The sequence below is a fragment of the Sphaeramia orbicularis genome, chromosome 10 (assembly GCF_902148855.1).
Source record: "Sphaeramia orbicularis chromosome 10, fSphaOr1.1, whole genome shotgun sequence".
Lineage (NCBI taxonomy): Eukaryota > Metazoa > Chordata > Actinopteri > Kurtiformes > Apogonidae > Sphaeramia > Sphaeramia orbicularis.
This window is the reverse complement of record NC_043966.1, coordinates 29,980,407-30,000,895: the sequence shown is the minus strand read 5'-3', so window position 1 is coordinate 30,000,895 and position 20,489 is coordinate 29,980,407. Positions and strand designations below refer to the sequence as shown.

Sequence of the window (20,489 nt, the reverse complement as noted above, 5' to 3'; positions counted from 1 at the left end):
TCCACCTGCATGTCCTTCTTCACCACATCCATAAACCTCCTCCTTGGTAGCTCCATGTTCATCATCCTTCCACCAGTATATTCACTATCCCTCCTCTGCACAGGCCTGAACCATTGTGACCTAGCCTCTCTCACTTTGTCCAACTTGAGCTGTCCCTCTGATGAGTTCCTTCCTAATCCTGTCCATCCTTGTCACTCCCAACATCTTCAGATGATGAGACACGTTCACAAATTACACAGTAATAAATGGTATAAGTTCTTCAAATAAAGGGTAAAAACACACACTTCACTGTAACCCTAATGGTTTTGCTCTTGAGAAACATGTTAAATTCTCAGTAAAGTAGATAAATCCAACACACACAAACACACAGACACACACAGAATGAGGAAACTGCTGCACTAGCAGTGAATGTATTTAGGTCTCCAGAGCGATGAAAGCCTCATTCACATGAGAGGCTCCATTAACCTCTGAATCAGCTGCCCTAGTATTACATCCTCTTTACACACACACTGCTACACTTTGCTAACCTACATGGTGTTTTAGTGAGTAGTTGCTCATACAGGGGAACATTATATTGCCATTAAAAGGCTATGCATGGCCACCCAGGTGCTTCAGTTATTCTGGCTGATTAGAGTTCATTTCAGATTGATGTCGGGTGGAATTAGGTGAAAATCATAAAAGTGCTTTTGGTGCTTTCGTCAGGACAGTTGGTGTACCTTCAGACACAACAAAACACACTGGAAAAACAGCTACACAGCCCTGAGAGGAGCTGTGATCAGCTAAAGCAAGCAAAAACATCTGTGCTTTCACCATTGCTCAGGGGCTTTGATATTAGAAAACAATGTCATATTTTCCTGCTCAAGCATGTGCATATAGGCTTATTTAGTGATGGCAATGTCTCCTACACTTGTCTGAGGAATGCCAGATTTTACACAGCATGTGTGTGTGTGTAGTGTGTTTGCTGCACTGTGACAGTAGTGGGAGGAAGGAAGTCACACGCCATCTCATCTTCCATGAGCTTCTGTCCCTTAGGTTGGCTGGTTACATAACTGATGCTAACACAGAACACTGGCCACCTCCAGGGAGGTCTGTTGCATGTAATTGTTGTCACACAGTCCTACCTGCTGCTGCTGTGTGAGCCCTGCATTTCATCTGTAAAACACACAATGGTTATATACCATGCATATTTTCAAACATTAATTGATGAGTACATTTCTTGACCGAAGGATCAAAAATATATATCCAGTAAGAATAATACAAACAATTTCTTCACACATGGGATTGAGGAAATGTCCATTGCAAAGGTATGAATCATGAAACAAATGTATAAAAGCTGAATATACTGTGTGGTTTTGACACAATGTTGTCATATCTTTGGTCAGATATGTACAACAACCATGTCACAGTTTGGCCTTTGCTATAACCAACCAATGAGCCTGAAATAACACAATACAATAGTGGTGTTGCAAAAGTTGTATCCCATACTGAACTCTTTATTTGAACCACTACTAAATTCTCATTGTCTATGCTATGCTATTGTCTATGCAAATTAATGTCGTATCTGCAATACTTTATTTAATTGACACATATTAATATAACATTAATACAACATCTGAATATATCACATATTTGGGAAAATATTCTGATATTTGATCTCTCTCTTTTTTTACTCTCTACTGCTGAGGATGAATGAAAATCATGTGATGTCTTGAACTAATTTTTCTTAGAAACTAAATGTATTGTACAATCAAATCCCATTAACAGCCTATCGATGGGAATATCACTGTAAAAGTAGAGGTGGCAGTCGCAGCAGTGCCTCAGTAACATGCTCTGCCAGTGTGAACACATGCACATGAGTAAGAGGTAGCAGCAGGGCGAGGCAGCGATCACGTAGGGGGGATGCAGGTAGTGTGTTCCAGGTGTTACCAACCACTGTGATGATGTAGACGGACAATGCATGTTTGACGTTGATGGTTATTGCATGTGCATATGCCTCATGGCTTAGGACTCAATGCCTGTTATCACTATACAGACTCATACTTGATGTTGCACCAAGTTTATTAGATTTAGGTGAAATCTCAGACACTGTAAACACTTGCAGTACACACTACCTCCTGCACTAACATTAACTGTGGTACCTGATGTTAATTGTGAGGTAGAGAATGGGCACTGCATGTGAAACCCACATAATTCTTAGTAATACTACCAAAAATAGCTAAATAAATAAAATAATGAAAATGATAATTTCCCTGTCTTAGCCCTTAATCACAGCTCTGAACTACAGTCAAGCACCATAAATTTAAATAAAGATTCCACACACACAGCAGGATTTCTGCGATACTAAAAGAATAAACCACATCAACAGGCAGCGCAGAGGCTCAGAAAAGTGCTAATCTTGTCAAAACACTATGATCTCCATGATTATAGTGACGCGCTCTCACTCGCTAAGGCTGTAATAATACTTCATTCCCGCATCCCTCCAAGGCTTCCCCTTCTCTCCACCTCATCCTCTCCTTGCTCACTCTCTCTTTGTGTCGTAGACAGACAGACCCACACAAACACAGACTGTGTGTGGGTCAGTGCAGCAGTGGCGGCTGCAGACCGGAGCAGAGGTCGGCCGCACCCTGCTATTATCCCTGGAGTCCTGCGCTGTTTAAAGGCATCGCTGTGGCACACTGAGTGACGGCTCAATGGAAGGCCTGCTGGGAACCCACTAGCAGGTGAGGAGTCAAATGAGCCAGAGGGAAAACACACAGAGGTACACAATGCAGGCACAAGACACAAATGCACAATTACAGTCGTACACACACTCACACATAAATGCTGTCAGTCATGAGTGAAACAGGCAAGAAATAAAACCTGCAAGCACAAGAGAAGCACACGGACATAAAGGTATGCATGACACACATGTTGAGTGTGGTAATATGCCAGTTGTCGTCCCCTGGGATGAAGCCAGTGGCCACAGAGAAGGAGAGAGGAAGCAGCTGGCTGCTGGAATATTTCCCCTCCAAGCACTGTAATTTCCTCCCAGAGGTACACCTGGGCTTAGACTCCTTCACACATATACTGTTTCTGTGTATATGTATGTGTGTGTGTGTGTGTGTGTGTGTGTGTGTACATGTGAGAGTACTTCTGCATCTGTGTTTGTTCTTTTCGGTGCAGATATGAGATAATGTGCCCCACTGATCCAATGTGTATCCCTGCTGCCCAATATAACACCCATATTATTATATTGCATTACACATTATTACATACATAAAACACATGTTCCATATATAGTGCAAGCTGTGAGACAGAATGTGGGGCTGCTGCTCTGCTGATCTGAAATCAGCCCCAGCTGCTGTTGCAGGTTGAGCAACCAGCTGATCTCAGACCAGTACACCGTGGATTTATCTGAGGGATGCAGTCAGTTAACCACATCAAAGTTTTCTAAAGCATGGTGGTGAAATTCAACAAAGCACACAATATGCTTGATATAATGTAAGTAACACAAACTCAAAACCCCTGCAGCAGTACACACTAAACCTTATTTAAATAGAGGTATTTTGTAATTAAGATCTTTATATGTTCTTTTTTTTTTTTTTACCACTACCTTGGGCTTTCCCTCTGCTAATTGTTTCACTGTAATGGTCCTACATTTAAATCCTGGAATTTGCTGCAAAGCTTCTCTCACTTATAAAAATGCACAGCCTCAAGACAACCCTTGGCAAAAGTTGTTTACATAGGCTATATAAGATGAAGGAATTCCCCTTTAAACCATTCATTTCAGAGCTTAAAACAGCAGCCTCGGGTCACAAAGGACAGACGGCTCATACAAAGACCATTTTACTGTGAGATGAATGCAAAGATGGGATTAAATGGGAATATTGTTGGATTAAGGAAACGCTGTAAATGAAAAATGGCCATAATCTGGTTGTAAGAAATTGGTTGGAAACACCTGTCTGTATATCTTAGATAACACGCCATTTATCATATGTTACAATAATGTGTTGTCAGAAGCATTTCATATTTTACAGGAACAATGTTTGACACCACAGTGGTAAATCTGTTATGGTCAAAGTCATGATATATTCAACCTACACTTTGGGTATAAATTCATTGTTTTCATACTAATAATTTGGGTTAATTTGTGGGCGGAATAACCTGACTCATTTTAGTTCCTGGCTTTTCTGCTTTATTTGGATTTTGTTTTTGTTGTCTGCCTTTTAGGCAGGATATAACTGGAAAACGTATCACAGTATCAGTGAATACTGATACTTTTTAAGGACTTTTACGTCTAACGGAGAAAAGTTTCACTTAAACACCTTATTCACCAAGGTATGCAGGTAAAAAAAAGAAAAATATACAGGAAAAAAAGAAATCAATGTATCATTATTTTTCATTAAAAGTGAAAATTAATCTTACTCTAACACAGACCTGTGAATATTGTTGTGCATGGTTGGTTATAATAGCATTTGGTCTAGCAAAAGGCTAAAAGCATGTCACTCTCTTTATTCTCAGTGGTTGTACAAATTTTCTACTGCAATTTTGCACATTTTTATTGCACTTATAAATGGTAAGTCATGTTGCTGTTATGTAGGCCAACACAACACAAAGGCTTAGCTATATGTTACCAAATCTTGCTGACATTTTCAAGTGTAGATTACATATGGTGCAGCGTTGTGACTCATGTTTCACTTAGATTTTGCTTTTCACCAGTATAGATCTGGTGCCAGTCAACGACACATTAAGGATTGTTTGCTTGTGACTCGTAGCACACACTAGCATCAACAAGACAGGAGTACACTAAGGTCTTTTATGAAGCTGGATTTCACATATTTATTTTGTGCATTTATGACTGTGGCTATTTGTGGCCAAAAAAAAAAACAAAACAAGAGACAAGAGACAAGCTATGCTGCATTTAGGCTTTGCCTGCTGGGACCCCCTGTTACATACAGAAGATGAGTTCAGGCCATTTGTAAATTGTGTGAGTGTGTGTGTATGTGTGCTCATGTCTCTAAGTGCTTAGTCACAAGTCTCCTTTTAAACCTTTGCACCATATGACTATCCTTGTCACATCATCAGAGATGGAGACAGAGTGAGGGGAGCGAGGACATGGAGCAATAAGTGAGAGAGAAAGAAAGACAGAGAGAGAAAGAGAGAGAGAGTGAGTGGCTTCTCAAGGGAGACCCCTTCACTTTTTGGATGCAGGAGGCAGATATTAACTGACAGTGACTAGCACCGGTGGCCTCTGTCTGACCCTCTTCAGTTTGCCCCTAGCTCAGGTCAGTGCGTCATTGTATTGGTAATGTGTGGTGCGGTACACGCCAACAACATAGAACACAGTTCACAGCCTGGAACAGCAGAGCACAGAACAATGCACCACAAAGCATACGAGAACAGTGGAGAGCAGCAGTGCCTGAGGGGTGAAACAAATGCAGGCTTTGTGCAGATGCATGGGGTCCTGTGTAGATGCTTCAGTTCTCCACCCAGTGTCAGCCCACCAGCTAATTGCAATCACTTTACCCAAGAGACTGCAGGGAGCCTTTCTGCCTTGAGAACAAAACGGATCTCTAAAATGTCAATGGAAACAACTCAGGCACTAACAACAACATTTTTGTAACAGCTATGAGTAAAACTGAGTTGACAAAATGCAATGCTGGCATGATAAGATACACAGCATTTCATCTTGTGGCTTCCCGTATGTTAACAAGTAATTAACAAGAGACAGTGTGGAGTTGTTTAGTCCAGGTATCAGACTTTGTGAGTTGTGATATGAGAAAAAGCCCTGTGGTTGTCCATCTGTCTGGGCATGTCTCAGCACCCTGGACACAACACACGTCTGGAACGCATACATATGTTTGCACACTACAAAAATCCAACACAAACACAGAAGCAGACAGTCCAGTCCCCACAGACAAAACGCCAAACCACTCCCTCTGTGTCCAGTCTCACAAACAAATGACTCTGCAAGATGAGAAGTTTGTTTGGGGGCAAATAATGGCTGCAACCAGAGAAAAATTGAGAAGAAGGAAACTGATATAAAATTAGCAGAACAGAAAGACATAGATCAAAAACAGATAAAAAAAAGGGGGGGGGGGGGGGGGGCAAATTAAATTGTAAGGGGAGAAGAACAGACAGATTGAAGGATGGAGCTCTGTCTGCCCGGACGAAATGAATGGCAATCCTTCGTTTTCTATCGCCACAGCATTTAATTGACGAATGTGCCACATTAATAATAAAGCTTGCTCTCTCCACTTAGGACATTGATTCACACCTCTTCAGCTTATGGTGTAAGAAACCAATCAATCTCGGTCCTTCTTCATCTCTCTTTCTCTCTTTCTTGAGCTCCTCTATTACCTTGCTAAATATAACTTCCTTCGCTCTGTCTTTAGCCAGGAAATGAGTCCAGCATTCAATATCTGGCTGTGAACTAAGCAGACTTGGCAAAGGAGATCTCCAGAAATGATTGATTGATTATTAATTAATTTGCTAATGTCCTTGATTGATCCATAGGGAAGAGTGATTGTCTGAGCACAAAAATATCAGAGAAAGAACGATGAGGCGAGAAGATCTGGGTTGTAAAGGCATTAGGAAGTACAGTGTAATGTGCCTTCTATATGTCCATGTGTCTGTGATGTTACAATGATCTGATGTAACAAATGGAAGGTAAACCTGTGTTTACATAATGTTGTGGTCTAGAATAGCTAAGACAAAGGATAAAAAAGAGAAAGAGTACAGAAACGAAGAGAGAGAGAGAGATCCACATCAAATGCTGCTGCAAGCAGCACATGCCCGCTTGTCTGTCTGTCAGTCTGTCTGTCTGTCTGTCTGTCTGTCTGCTTAGCCTTGAAAATCCAAGCACTCAAAGCCAGACGACCACAGAACTCAAGCCCACGCCATACATGAACGCACACAGACACACACAAACACACTGTGGCCTGTTCTATCCTACGCTATTGATCTGCACCCCACTCTTCATTAGAAAGAAAGATTCAAAGGCAACAAGGAGCAGTGAGACGTGTTGTGTGTGTGTGTGTGTGTGTGTGTGTGCGTGTGCGTGTGCACGCAGTATATATGCGTGTTCAGAAGTGTAAATGTATGATCAAGGGAGTTGTGTAAGCTACGTGCGGTTACATCCTGGATGTGTGTGAGTTTCCTTATAGGTTTTTTTCAGTGTGTGCGTGCTCCTGTGTGTATGTGTGTGCATGTGTGTGTGTGTGTGTGTGGATGTACTGCCAGGTATCAGTAACAGTGGGAGCAGATCTGTGTTACACTAATGCAGTCTGTCCTCACTGGGTGTTCCTATGGAAACTCTTTCTCTCTCTCTGTATATTATTAGGCATTCTCGAGTCAACTGCTCAGAATAGGAAGACGCAGATCTCATCCATCCATTGCAATACACTCACTATAAAGCTAGTACAACACAGGAGACGCTATTCTTTGAGAATATTCCCACTTTGGTGATTAGTTGAGATGCAGACTCTTGCACTCGTCAGGGTCAGAATTGATTGACTTGCAGGCATCAGATCAATCACAGAGGACAGCCACTACTACTGACATGCCCAAGGCGTACTGTGCACTTCTACTTTAACCTAATATTACAGCAAAGAATTATGGGGATCCTACTTGTTTTATAGTTTTAGTTTTACAATGTGATTTTCAAACAAATTAATGAAAAATATATAAACATATGAATAAAAAAAAATACCTTTATTGGGCTTTCATTGGTAATAAACAAATGCATTTATTGTCCAGAATTTAGTCTTACCAAATAATAAGCACTTTGTATACATTTTTTATTGAACATTTCATTGTATTTTAATAGTCTATGTGCAGTGTTTGCTCCTTCAGAGTTCAATGAAACAAAATATTAAAGCTGATAATTAGTAACAACTATAAATAAACAATAATACCTTTTAATAGAATGAAAGTTGTTATTTGTATATAATGTGTGTCTTCTAGCTTAATAATACTTCTCATTTTCTCTGGAGCTAAAAGGAAAAAGGAATAGTCGTTTTATTAATTTGGTTAAAATACCGCTCGGAGGCAAGCCGAATAACCTAATTTTACTGTGACAAAGCTCTTTTTTTCACATGTTTTATTTTTCATCTTTAGCCACAACAAGGAGATTTTTTTTATTTCTGGGAATATGATGATATTGACATCTTGAGGACACATATTTGTCATGCATCCTTAATCCTATGGTTGTGTTCCTTTTAAATGATGCAACCATCATGTTGTTGCAGTTCATTGACTTCATCTGTAGAATCTACACACTCGAGTGCCAGCTGTTAATTGTTAACAAAGCCACGACAGCACATAATTCCCTAAAACATCTGAAGGGTGCTACCTTCCCAATCAAACACGTCTCTCCATATGCCACTCCTTTGTCACGGGAAAATCAGCTCAGTGGCAGGAAGATGCCTTCAAGTGTGTGTAGATGTAATCTTTTTGACAGCAGGGTATGCTCTCCATGTGACTCACTGAGTCTGGGTGTACAATAGGTTGACATGATTATATAACCAGGTGAGCATAAGGCGGAAAGGGTTTACAGCACTTCCACGGTTTAAGGAAAATAAATGCAGTCCCTATAGATCCATAAAAAGTCACATTTGAAGACTTAAATGGACAGTACATTTTTTCTCAATCAAAGCAATCATGGATTATGTCAGTCACAGTGCATGCAGATCCACCACTTCCACATGATTTTTGCAATACAAGCAAAACAGAAGAGCTTGTAATATTTTCTGTTATTATAATGATAACAGAAGACAACTTAGTCTCTCTGAAGAGGTGATTAATTCAAATAGCTTACAGTTTTTTCACATCATATTAATGGCATAACATCACTGACAGGAGACCAAATGAAAAAATAAATAAATAAATTATAGATTTCTCAGAATTTAAACACCATTAGAAATGTTTCATACAACTACAGACTGTGTATAACTTGTAGACTGAAGAAACATACTATCACCCGTTAGTTACTTAACTGCTATTTTTAAGCCATTTTTTAAGTCTGTGATTTGATTGTCGCCATGTTGGAGTCATAAATGACCATATTTGGAGAAAATAGGAGAAATGGGAGGAGCTAATGTTAAGTGTTTGCTTACTGATGACAAAACAGTATACTAATAAAATGCTAAACTTCAAAAAGTCTTGCTGAAGTAATTGAGTTTTGTAAGTGGGACCTATTAATCACAGCTACAGCTGAGATGTCTGGCTGGAAAACAGGTGTTTTATTAAATAACCCACCTGAGAATTTATTAACAGAGTAAAAACCTAAAGAGGGACCAGATCAGTTATTAGAGGACCAAAATAAAATGAATGAGACCAAAATGAGTCCTAGAATAAAATAGTAAAAGGAGTCATTTTAGAGAAATGCTCGGGTTAGACACCCCCAGTGGCCATAAATGGTATTACAATGTTAAGATACTTCTGTGCTGGATTAATTTTGGACTCCATCTATAAAATCAACAAAACATACAACATAGGCCTAGCTTTTTTGAGATATTTTGATCTGGAAATACTTCATTCTGTGGGTTTAAATATTCATGCTTGGGTTTCCGATTAGTTTCAGATGATTTCAAGTAGTGGCTGCTCCATTTTTTTTAACATGGAGTTGTTTTTTTTTTTTTATTTTAACGACAAGTGATGGGTACTGCACTGAAGCATCAAGTGAAGGGTGCATAAAGGGGAAGGATGGCACAGTGGGCGCCACAGACTGACCTCTAGAGTGGAAGTCTGCTGCTGCGCTGCTGATGGGTGTTTTCTTTACAGCTGAAGAGCGATAGACGATGTGTGTCCTCCCTCCTCCCCCTGCCTCCTCCTCGATCACTCCATCGCCTCTCTCCACAGGCTCGATAAAAAACTCCTCTTGCTCCATTCTGATCATACCAGCCTGAAATGAAGAATAGGACGTTAAGGAAGAGTGTGTAAAATTAATTGGGTACCATGGATACAAGTACGTGAACTGTGTGTCCCTCATCTAAGATCTATTCCTCATTTCAGTCTGTCTTTCCTGTTCTCTGTGAAACTTAAAAGCAAAAACATCACATTGCTGCTCTCTAATGCTGCGTTTAGGGTATGCTGGGAGGAAAGAGTAGAGGAGGGGACAGCAGTGATTCCTCTCGGGTCCGTGCAAAAGGGATGGAGTGACACCTGGCACTTGAAATGGCTAACACAACAGCAGAAGATGAGACTGTCCCACTCTCATCTTGGACTAACACATTCTGTCAGGTAATTCCCCATGTCCGCCTTACACACACTCACACAAACACACACATGCACATGCACAAATGCAAACTCACAGGGAAAGAGAGCGTGTTAGAGCGGCGAAGAAGACTCTAAGTAAAGACGAATGTAAACAGAAAACACACGCAAAAAGGAGTTGCGTGCACATACACAGAGAAAACAGGCCCTGGGAAAATTGCCCATCACTCTCTCTTATTCCATCTGTCTGTTTAAGACAACTAGTAATTACCAAGGCAACGCATTGCTGTAGAGGAAAGCCGTTGGGGAGAACACACAGCGAGAGGCAATGGAGAGACGGGAAGAAGAGTAAGAGCATTGATATGATGAGCGCTTGTCTACTTTTTCCGTCACTTAGACAGGAGAAGGAGTGGATGATGCATTGATGAGTTGAAGGAAAGTGAATCGATGATAGAAAATACAGTTTACATTATAGTATTGACCTAAACAGCTGATACAGGATGTCAGTGACAATGGTTCCGATATTTTAGTTCAATTCTCTGTTACTATATGTGTACATGCTGCATTAATCTGCCAGTCCATGTACTGATCAAACAATCTACACAGAAAAAACAACAGTCTAACTTATAACATCCAATAATGACCAATAAATGAAGTATGTTACTCATCAGTTTGTTCTACAACAAAAGTCTTGACAAAAATAATTATCCTCTTACATTAAAAACAAATTGTTTCCACCAACAGTTGTTTTGTACTAAGTTATTGGTTTATTTTCCATTATTTTAACATGCACAGTATTTATTTGTCACATTTTGTATTTACAAAATTAAATAGCAATGACTAAGTCAAGCCTAATGATGCTTCACACATCTCAGAATGATCCCAGAATGATTAATACTGGAACCAGCAATGGATCAAATTTACCTCTGATGGTTTTTCAGTCATGCATTGCTTTGTTTTTGACTTTAAAAAAAACGAGTGTTACATTCCTTGTTAAATATAATTAAATATTTGGCGTTTATATCTTTCACAGCCACTGGGTCAAGTTTACTCCTACAGAAATGCATAAATCTACGCAAAATGTGTATTTAACATTCTATTTTTTTGAGGCAACAGCAATTGTTTGTCTGTTATCTGCATGATATGTGATTTATGAAAAGAGACACAGTTTATGAACCTAACAAATATGCATACATGGTCTGCATATCGTATTCCAATTTTTCACTGTCATTTTGGGCTGATTTATTCTAGTGATCTATTCTTTTATGGATGTAAGTGAGGCTGTCACAATTATTTGTATTTATCCATTTAGTAACAGGACAGTGTATATTGCAAAGAACAAGATGGGTGCAACAGATTTAGCAGATGAGCTTATTTCCATCTGTTGTCCTGGATAAACACTTACTACGCTGGTTCCCGACCTTTTTTGGTTCATGACCCCATTTTAACATCACAAATTTCTGGTGATCCCAGACATTCAAAATGGAGACTTTTTTTTTTTTGCTGAAATTAATTTGTTTTTGATCATGTAATAGTTTGCTATACTATGTTGCAAATAAACATTAATTTTAGATGACATTTAGTCTATATAATGTATATCATTATGGATGGAGGCAGAAAAACCAGGTGTAGATTACTGCACAAAGTGAGAATTTGATTTTCCTTGGTCAGGATATGTACAGTCAGTCCAGCTTGGATTTACAAGGCTGACAATTAATACTGAACAAACAATAACTCAAACTATGAATTATGAAAGAGCTGCAGCATCTGAAACTGACCACAATGAACATTTGACAGATAAACAGTACCACAGTGCTTCAGTTTCAGCTTCACAGTTTGTCATGTCTTTTATGTATTGTGATGGTTTCTCTCAACTCACCATAGATTTTGTATTAGTAAGTTTTTATTTGTATTTTTATCAATTGCTAGAAATTTCTGGTGACCCCATTTAAATTCCAGGCGACCCCACATGGGGTCCCGACCCCAAGGTTGAAAAACACTGACTTACTACTTAAGATTACTACTTAATCTTACCAGAATTGATTGATTTACCTGCATTTTTTTTCATAATCATGATAATTGTTTCCATTCAGCTGCCTGAAAACATCTGGATAGCAGTATTATTATTCCATCATTGATAAAACACTGGTAGCCTTTTCATGTTGTTATCTTGCTGTGCTCTTGAGGTGCTTCAATTATCAGTCATTTACATGTGCATTTCAGTACTAATCTTTGGAAATGTAATTTATTTATCTGTAAACAGTAAAGTGTTTTTTAGTGGAGTTCAGTGTCAACAAATATCATTATGTGCATGTGTGTTATCCTGTTCTGCTGGTGTTAAATGAGCAATTAATTTTTAAACTGCAATTACTCTCACTTACTATGACTAAAATTTCATGTTGGTGACAGTCCTAGATAAGTGAGTGTGCTGCTTAATATATCATTAGAGTTGTAAGGAAATGGAGTATAAGAAGTACTACGGTCCTTGAATACCTCAGAGGTGCTGATTTGAAAAGAAATGGATATTAGCAGAAGTGGCCCCTCTGAAATAAAACGGTTCTTTCTCTTGCCTGTACTCTTTTTTTTTTTTTCTCCATCCTCCTCTCTCTTTCTCCCTGTCAGTCTGAGGCTTTGGTCCCGGAAGGATGTCGACAACCACTGACCTGCCCTCACTCCTTCCCTCCCTTCCTCCCCTTTCACTCTACTTTTCTCTCCAATGCTCTCTCTCTCCTTCTCTCTCTCTCTCTCTTTCGTCATCCCTCCATTTCCCCGAGCCGTGGTGCGGCATTCCGATTGGAGCTGATGGATCTGATGGTGCATGCATTCCCACCCCAGAATACCAAGCAGTGGAGAGAGGAGAGCTGTGTCAAAGAAAAAAGATGACATGTGGGACTGGGAGACATGGTTGGATCGATCAGAGCCGGCATAGTGGGGGTGTGGGGGTGAGAGTGGGAGTGGGGGTGGGTTAGAGAGAGGGGAAGGTGTGCGGCAGCCAAAGAACTGGACATGTCCTTTGAAAAAATGAAGTGAATAAAGCATCAAAGTGTCTGCACACATTCTCATAGTGAGAAGCATTGTCTTCATCTCCTCTAAAGCAGGAGCAGCACAAGTCCTAGTCGCAGGGATTACAGGGGGGCTTGTCCAAACACTATGTCCACATCAAGAGAGTGAAATTCAGATTCATTGGCAGTACACCACCAGATGACACAATGTGCCAACACAAGACAGGAGGTTCAAAGACGGAGTTCAGGGCCACATGGAGAGTCATGGTTATGAATAAAGACCAACCATGCACTGCAAAAAAGAAATTTCAACAAAGTAAAAACAAGAAATTAACCTTATATTCTTTCCTTAAAAGAATAGAAAATATTGTCAAGTAGTCTTGCATAGTCAGATCTATATCTCTACATTTTGATAGCACGGCATAGAGGTCTGGCTCAGTCCACTATTATTGTTATTCCTTTAAATGAATCACACTGCTCTTGGTTGATGCTAAATGCAGGATGCAATGACTGTCTTAACAAAATAGTGTCCGGGGAGACATTGTTTTGATGAAACATTTGCTGGTAGGAAAGCGAGCTGTGGTGTTAAAATGATTAAATCTCAGCAAAAGAAAAACATGCACACAGGCACAAATAATATTTTAGCAAAACTTAAAATTTTGATCATGTAGTTTGGAGGTTGTAGCTGTACCTGATGGTAAGATTATTCCAAAAGCGTACATCCTGTTAGTTTGAAAGGCTATCTATCTATCTATCTATCTATCTATCTATCTATCTATCTATCTATCTATCTATCTATCTATCTATCTATCTATCTATCTATCTATCTATCTATCTATCTATCTATCTATCCATCCATCCATCCATCCATCCATCCATCCATCCATCCATCCATCCATCCATCCATCCATCCATCCATCCATGAGCAATCTCTATCTCTGCTAATCTCAACAACAATATATCTTTACAACATAATCCTGCAATTATTTAGATTTAACCAGTAACATGCTTAAAAAAAAGTTTACATTATATTCCAGCAGAGGGATCGGCAATATTTTTTCTTTGCTTTATACTAAACAATACGATTCTTTCTGTTACAACTGTTTTTTCAGCAAAGCACAAAAGTTATATTATTTACCACCACTTTCTAAAAAGTAATTAATTCATTGGGCTCATCAGTCATAAACGATTTACACCTACAAAATGCTATAATTTTGATTCTTCTATTAATAATTGGTTTGTAGTTTGTTCAAAAAAAATTATTATTCCAGTGTCTTTCAGTGTCTAGTGTGAGTCTTTAAACGTCTCATGTTGAAAAGCTAATACTCTAAGCATCCAACATGATGTGTAGCTGTCCAACAATGTGACACGTGGCTCTGAAGTAAACCAGGCTTGAGAAAACCAGAAAACAACAGTTTTCCCTGGTCCTCACTCCTCCCTGTTCAGGGATTTCTGCAGCTTTGCCTTTCCACTTTTTGTTCTCTTATTACAGTAAATTCATTGGAGTCCTTTGGGTTCTGAGAGTGAAAACATTTTATTAGGCTTGACGTGTAAGAATGAGACTTATTAGCCCCTCTTCCCTTATGAGACATGGCTGCTTTCTGCATTTTTATCATCATCTTTACTGATTAATAAAGATTTTTACACTACAGAAAAAAAGTATCACTGCACACCTGACTCACTGTCGAGTTTTTCCTACTTTATATGAAATGCTGTCATCTGTTTGTCTACCCACCACTACAACAAAACATCTGAATGTCTGAAGATAGGCAAGGCAACACATACTGTTGACAACACACCGGTGGAGGAAATACCATCTGCTCTTTTGTTTTTGAACAGAATAATCAGTCGATCAAAAAAAAAAAATTTGTCACACAATTTGCTGTGATTAACCAAACTTTATCATAATATCGAATGAAGCTAATAATAATAGACTTAAATGTAAAATGACTGAATTAATGTAGAATTAACACCTTCAATGTTCCCATTTGATCTTTTTCTTTATCTTAACTTCACTTTTACTTGTTTAACCATCCTACTGTATGTCCCATGTCCTCAATAAGTTACAATCTGAAGAGTGAATGGAAATAGAGTATGTTGAAAATCAAATAATGTTATTTAATGGCCTACTTTGACCTTTGACCTGTGTCCAAAAGATCCATCACAGCTAACTGTAAGCTTGAATGGCAACTTGATAACTTCTTATGTAGCTATCTTTATAACTGCACAATGTAAATATTTGTCACTCAGAAAGAAAAATCAACCTTTAACCCATAAAGACCCAGTGCTACTTTTGTGGTAGTTCCCAAACAATTATTTTTTTTTTTTCTATATTTAACATTTCATAAGTGACAAGTCACCATTTATTATGATCCTCTGTATTTTGCATTTTTCCAGTGAAAATCTGGTATTTTCCAATATTTAATTTGCTGATCATGTAGATGTTCATAAAAGCTCAGATTAAACTTGAGGGTTATTGTATCAAAAAACAGAGAAAACTGAAAATATATCATTAACTGAACTAGGGCTGCACGATTTTGGCAAAAAATAAAATCCCGATTTTTTCCTCTAAAAGCCCGATTTTCAATTTCAATTTTTGGGTAAAACTACAAAAGACAACAAAAGTCAGCATGTCATTTTTGTGAGCAGCCCACAATGCAAGGCACTGCTGCGACCTCAAATCTGTGATGGTATCACATGATGGGCCCACAGAAGTTTTATTTTTTTAGTTTTTTTCATTAAATCTTTATTGAATGAAGTAGAGTATACAAACAATGTATACAACAAGAAAATAACATAACAAGTTTGCCAGGGGGAATACACTACAATACAATGTCCAAATCAGAGCAAATACTGATGGTTTTAGAGCCTTTTTGGTTCCAGATTTATCTAACAGCTTTGAATAAAGTTCAGTATCTTTCAAAAAATAAATAATATTTGGTTTTGTGTTACAGAACTTACAATTGTGAATGAAATATTTAGCAAGTAAGAGAAATAAATTAATTTTTTTTTTTTCTTTTTGGGGTATCTGGGCCCACAGAAGTGATACCAATGTAAGTCAATGTAAGTGATATGAGTGATCCCCATGCGGTTCTATTTAAACTGGGGGATCCGTGCGTGGAAGAGACCGACCCAGGACACGCTGGAGGGATAATATCCCCGGAGCTGGTGGATGTGTCTGGGCAGAGGGCTGTCTGTGCTCCTCTGCTGAGGCTGCTGACCCTGTGACCCGGACCCGGTTAGGAAGAAGACAGTACGGTACGGATCCGGGACAACGTAAGATGAGTGATCCCCATGCAACTATATTTCAGTTGCGGGAAACCACGGCTTACATTGGTATCACTACTGCGGGCTCATTAACAGATTTGAAGTCCGGTCATTACACGGACTTCTGTGAAAGACCTCTGTCACAGATAGGAAGAAGAGCCTACGGTAGCCCGAAGGTGCGCGGCTGGGAGGCACGAGAGAGATGAAATTGATTGACGATTCCCCTTTTTTAAAAATCGTCCTAATTAAAAAATGTCGATTTAAAATCGATTAATCGTGCAGCCCTAAACTGAACATAAAACAAGTGTCTACGACCGCTGGTTTTTATCAAACTCCATGGGTTTTACTGGTGAATTAATATTGTAAAAGACAGTGTTTCCACATTCACTACAGAGCCTCTGAATGTCCAAATAAGTCATATCTGATGACCATGGAAAGATGAAAAACTGCATTTTACACCAATGATTTACATGTATTGATAGGATTAGTGGATTGGCAGGTATTAAACATTTTAGATCAGTAGATGGTTTTGGTTGCTAGTGGATGTTTGGGTCTTTAAGGGTTAAACTTAAAAGATCAGACCTAATAATTGTGAGAATTATTAACAACAACTGACACCAACACTTTTATCATGATAATATTTCAAATGAATGGCAAGTCCAAGCTGTAGATATGATGTGTCCCAATATTCTTGAGAGCCAATAACATCTTGTATTATGCCTTATACCAGAGGTGCCCAACCCTGGTCCTCGAGAGCTACTATCCTGCATGTTTTAGATGAATCCCTCTTCCAACACACCTGATTCAAATGATAAGCCTATCATCAAGCTCTGCAGAAGCCTGATAATGACCATCAGGTGTGTTGGAAGAGGAAAACATCTAAAGCATGCAGGATAGTAGCTCTTGAGGACCAGGGTTGGGCACCCCTGCTCTATACAAATGATTATTACCAACAACAAGTGGTGCCAGGCACAACAAACCCCGCCCCTCGCACATAATGTAGCTTATTTTGGCATCAATCCAGCTGATGTCTACATGTCTATGCATGTGGTGATGTCAGCATATCAATTGCCTCTATATATGTGCCAAGTTTGAAGTAAATTGAAACAAAATTGACATCTTTTAGGACACTTGAAATTTCGCCCATTATAACTAAATGGGAGAAGAAAAAGATTGAAAAACTGAAACTTTCACCTACTTCTCCCAAAATGTAATGACATTGATTCTGGGTCACATTTGAAATTTCGCCCATTATAAGAAAATGGAAGAAAAAGATTTTAAAAATTCATAAAAATGTTTAATTTGTAATCAGATCTAGTCTGGGTCATTGGCAATCTATAAACCCAATTTGGTATGAATTGAACCAATAGCTTTGCTACTAGAGTGTTAACAAACAAACAAACTGCACCAAAAACAATACCCCTTGCCTCCCCTTTGGGGGGTGGGGTAAAAAATGTCCACAGTAATGAAGCAAAGATTGTTCAGCCTTTTACTGAAATGATAGTTTTTACATCATCAGTGGACTAATGTTTGGTACATCACAACACTGAGATATGAACGGATTTATTCTGCTATTGGGTGCATCTATGTCTTTGTACGATGGTGTTGTCACATGCTGCTTTGTTTTATTTGCAGCCGAACGTGCTGTTGTTCTTCACACCTCACACGTTTGGGAAAAGGTTGTTTATGTGGCCGCCACCGTACAAAAGAGATCCACTACAGACTTCTGATAACAGCAACATCAGAACCATTAGGACAGTGTAAATGAGCTGCCATAGGAAGTGAAAAAGATGCAGATGCAATAAAGTTAAATATTACAAGTGAATCCCATGTTAATTCTGACAGCGGTAACAACAGAGTCTTCTCCACTGGATACTAATGATGTGGTGAAATCTACTCTGTCTGTCTTTTATAAGCAAGAAAATTCCCTATTATTCCTGTCAAATCTCTAATCCCTCAGGTGAGACCTTTGACTGAAGCTTATTAATTGTTTTGTAATGGATTTGTAAAGGACAGTGAGCATGCTGACTGCAATGGAACCGGACAACTGGATATGTGTGTTAACAAGAGCACACACTTGCTTACCGTGATGATTTAATCTGAGCTGTCACCTGCTCAAGTGCTCTGTTAAAGGCAATAACGAACCATGAGAGTCAGGGGAATCCGAACTGTAATGAATGCATTTGTCTTATATAAATACAGAATGCTGTGTGAATGTGGACATTTGTTGGAGCAGCTGCAAGACAATTTTACAAAATGGTGAGTCTGTCAGATCTATTTCAGGTCATATTTCATTCAGTTTCAATTAGAGTACCGCTGACAGTAGGTTTTTAAAGGCTGATACCCAATTAAATGGCCCATTTAATCCCACCCCCAAATTATGTTGATACTGAAAACACATTATCTATGTCTGAAATTGACTACATTTACTTCATTACAAATAGAGTCAACATAATAAATACCTGCTAAATAAATATGAATCAATTAACATCAATCTCAAAAGCACTTAAGCATTAATAATGGGAATGAATTTCAAACTATCTGTATATTAGGCTTATATATATACTAGGCTTATATATATACATATTTCCATTTGAACAATCTATTGCCACTTTTACATAGAGGTCCTGGAAAAAACGGGAGATCGTGATCCCACCTTTTTTCTACCACTGACCGATTTCCACAGCCAAGCCAAAGGAGTAACAGAGGTGAGACAGGCTGGACTTTTACACAGCGGACCTGCGCTCTGGAATGAAAGGGGGCGATGATGCAGCGCAGCGTATAGTGTGACTTATAACTTGCATGTCAGAAATACCCCGAGCATAGCGGTGTTCACAAATCAACAATGGAGGCCGTACAGAGCACAGCAATGCTTATTTTAGCAGTGAAGATTTTAAGTTTAATTCTTGGATCTCAGCATTTCCCCACTTCGACATCTTTCTGGTTGCGTTGATATGTTTGTTTACTGTACACGGCCCATGCACATTTTTAAATCCCCCCAACGCGGTGGTCACACACGCAATACGTCATCAAAACGTCACACCTTGGTTGCGGAACAAGAGGTGTTCCTTTTACATCGCATACCAGAATCATGATTCCACCTTTATCATGACTCTATTACTACCTCCAGAGGTGTTACAGAGGTGGGACCAAATGATCCCACCTAGGGATGCACTGATACCGATACGAGTATCGGGCATCAGCCCCAATACTCAGTGTGTGTACTCATATTCGTACTCGTAAAAGATATCCGATACAAATACACCAATACCACTTACGGCCGTGTGACATTCACAGTTCAGTGCAGCAGGTACGCAGCGGTGGAATAGTGTGTGGGGAGTGTGACGAGTGTGGAGATTTTTCAAAATAAATGACGGTGATAAAAGTAACGATGACTGCAAGTAATGTTAAAGACACAGACAGATACGGACGCAGCATTCTGTCCGTCCTCTGCGTACATTCCATCCGTTTTCCAGGTGCTGGCGAATGCGTACCCAGACGTAGAATACCACCGGGAGAATGGAGCGGTGCGGACCACCACCAGCGGAAGTGAAAACGAAACTTATCAGTCATTTCTCTTTTCTCTACATGCTGAAGCTAAGCTTTTAAACCTTACCAGCGAAAACACTGCAATATTAGTATCACAGTAGTGTTGCCTCTGTCATCTCCATGTTTGTTGTTACTGACGTTCTTCTTCTTCTTCTCAAAAAACTTTACTCTTCTTCGTGTTATTTGTCCAGTATGGTTAATTTAGAGCAGCGCCCCCTGGTTGATTAATTGAGAAATGCTCATTCCAACACATTAAATGTCATTAGCAGCACTTAGTTCCAGTCAGACTAATGACAACGACAATAAAGCACATTTACAAAAGGAACTAAGAACTGGAATGGGATTATTAAGTACTCACATCGGTATTAGTATCGTCAAGTACTCAAATGTAAGTACTCGTACTCGGTCTGGAACAAAGTGGTATCGGTGCATCCCATAATCCCACCATTTTGTTTACACAGACGTTCTAGAATAAAG

General features: G+C 39.1%; 1 protein-coding gene across 2 annotated transcripts in view; it reads right to left on the bottom strand.

The window, feature by feature from the left end:
• Nucleotides 1–20,489, bottom strand: part of LOC115427021 (A disintegrin and metalloproteinase with thrombospondin motifs 2-like) — a 160,470-nt gene that overhangs the window by 78,870 nt on the left and 61,111 nt on the right. For both annotated transcript variants that reach the window (XM_030145367.1, XM_030145366.1), the window contains exon 3: nucleotides 9,712–9,883. In XM_030145367.1, the coding sequence (XP_030001227.1) occupies nucleotides 9,712–9,883 (172 nt within the window). The remainder of the gene's footprint in view (nucleotides 1–9,711; nucleotides 9,884–20,489) is intronic.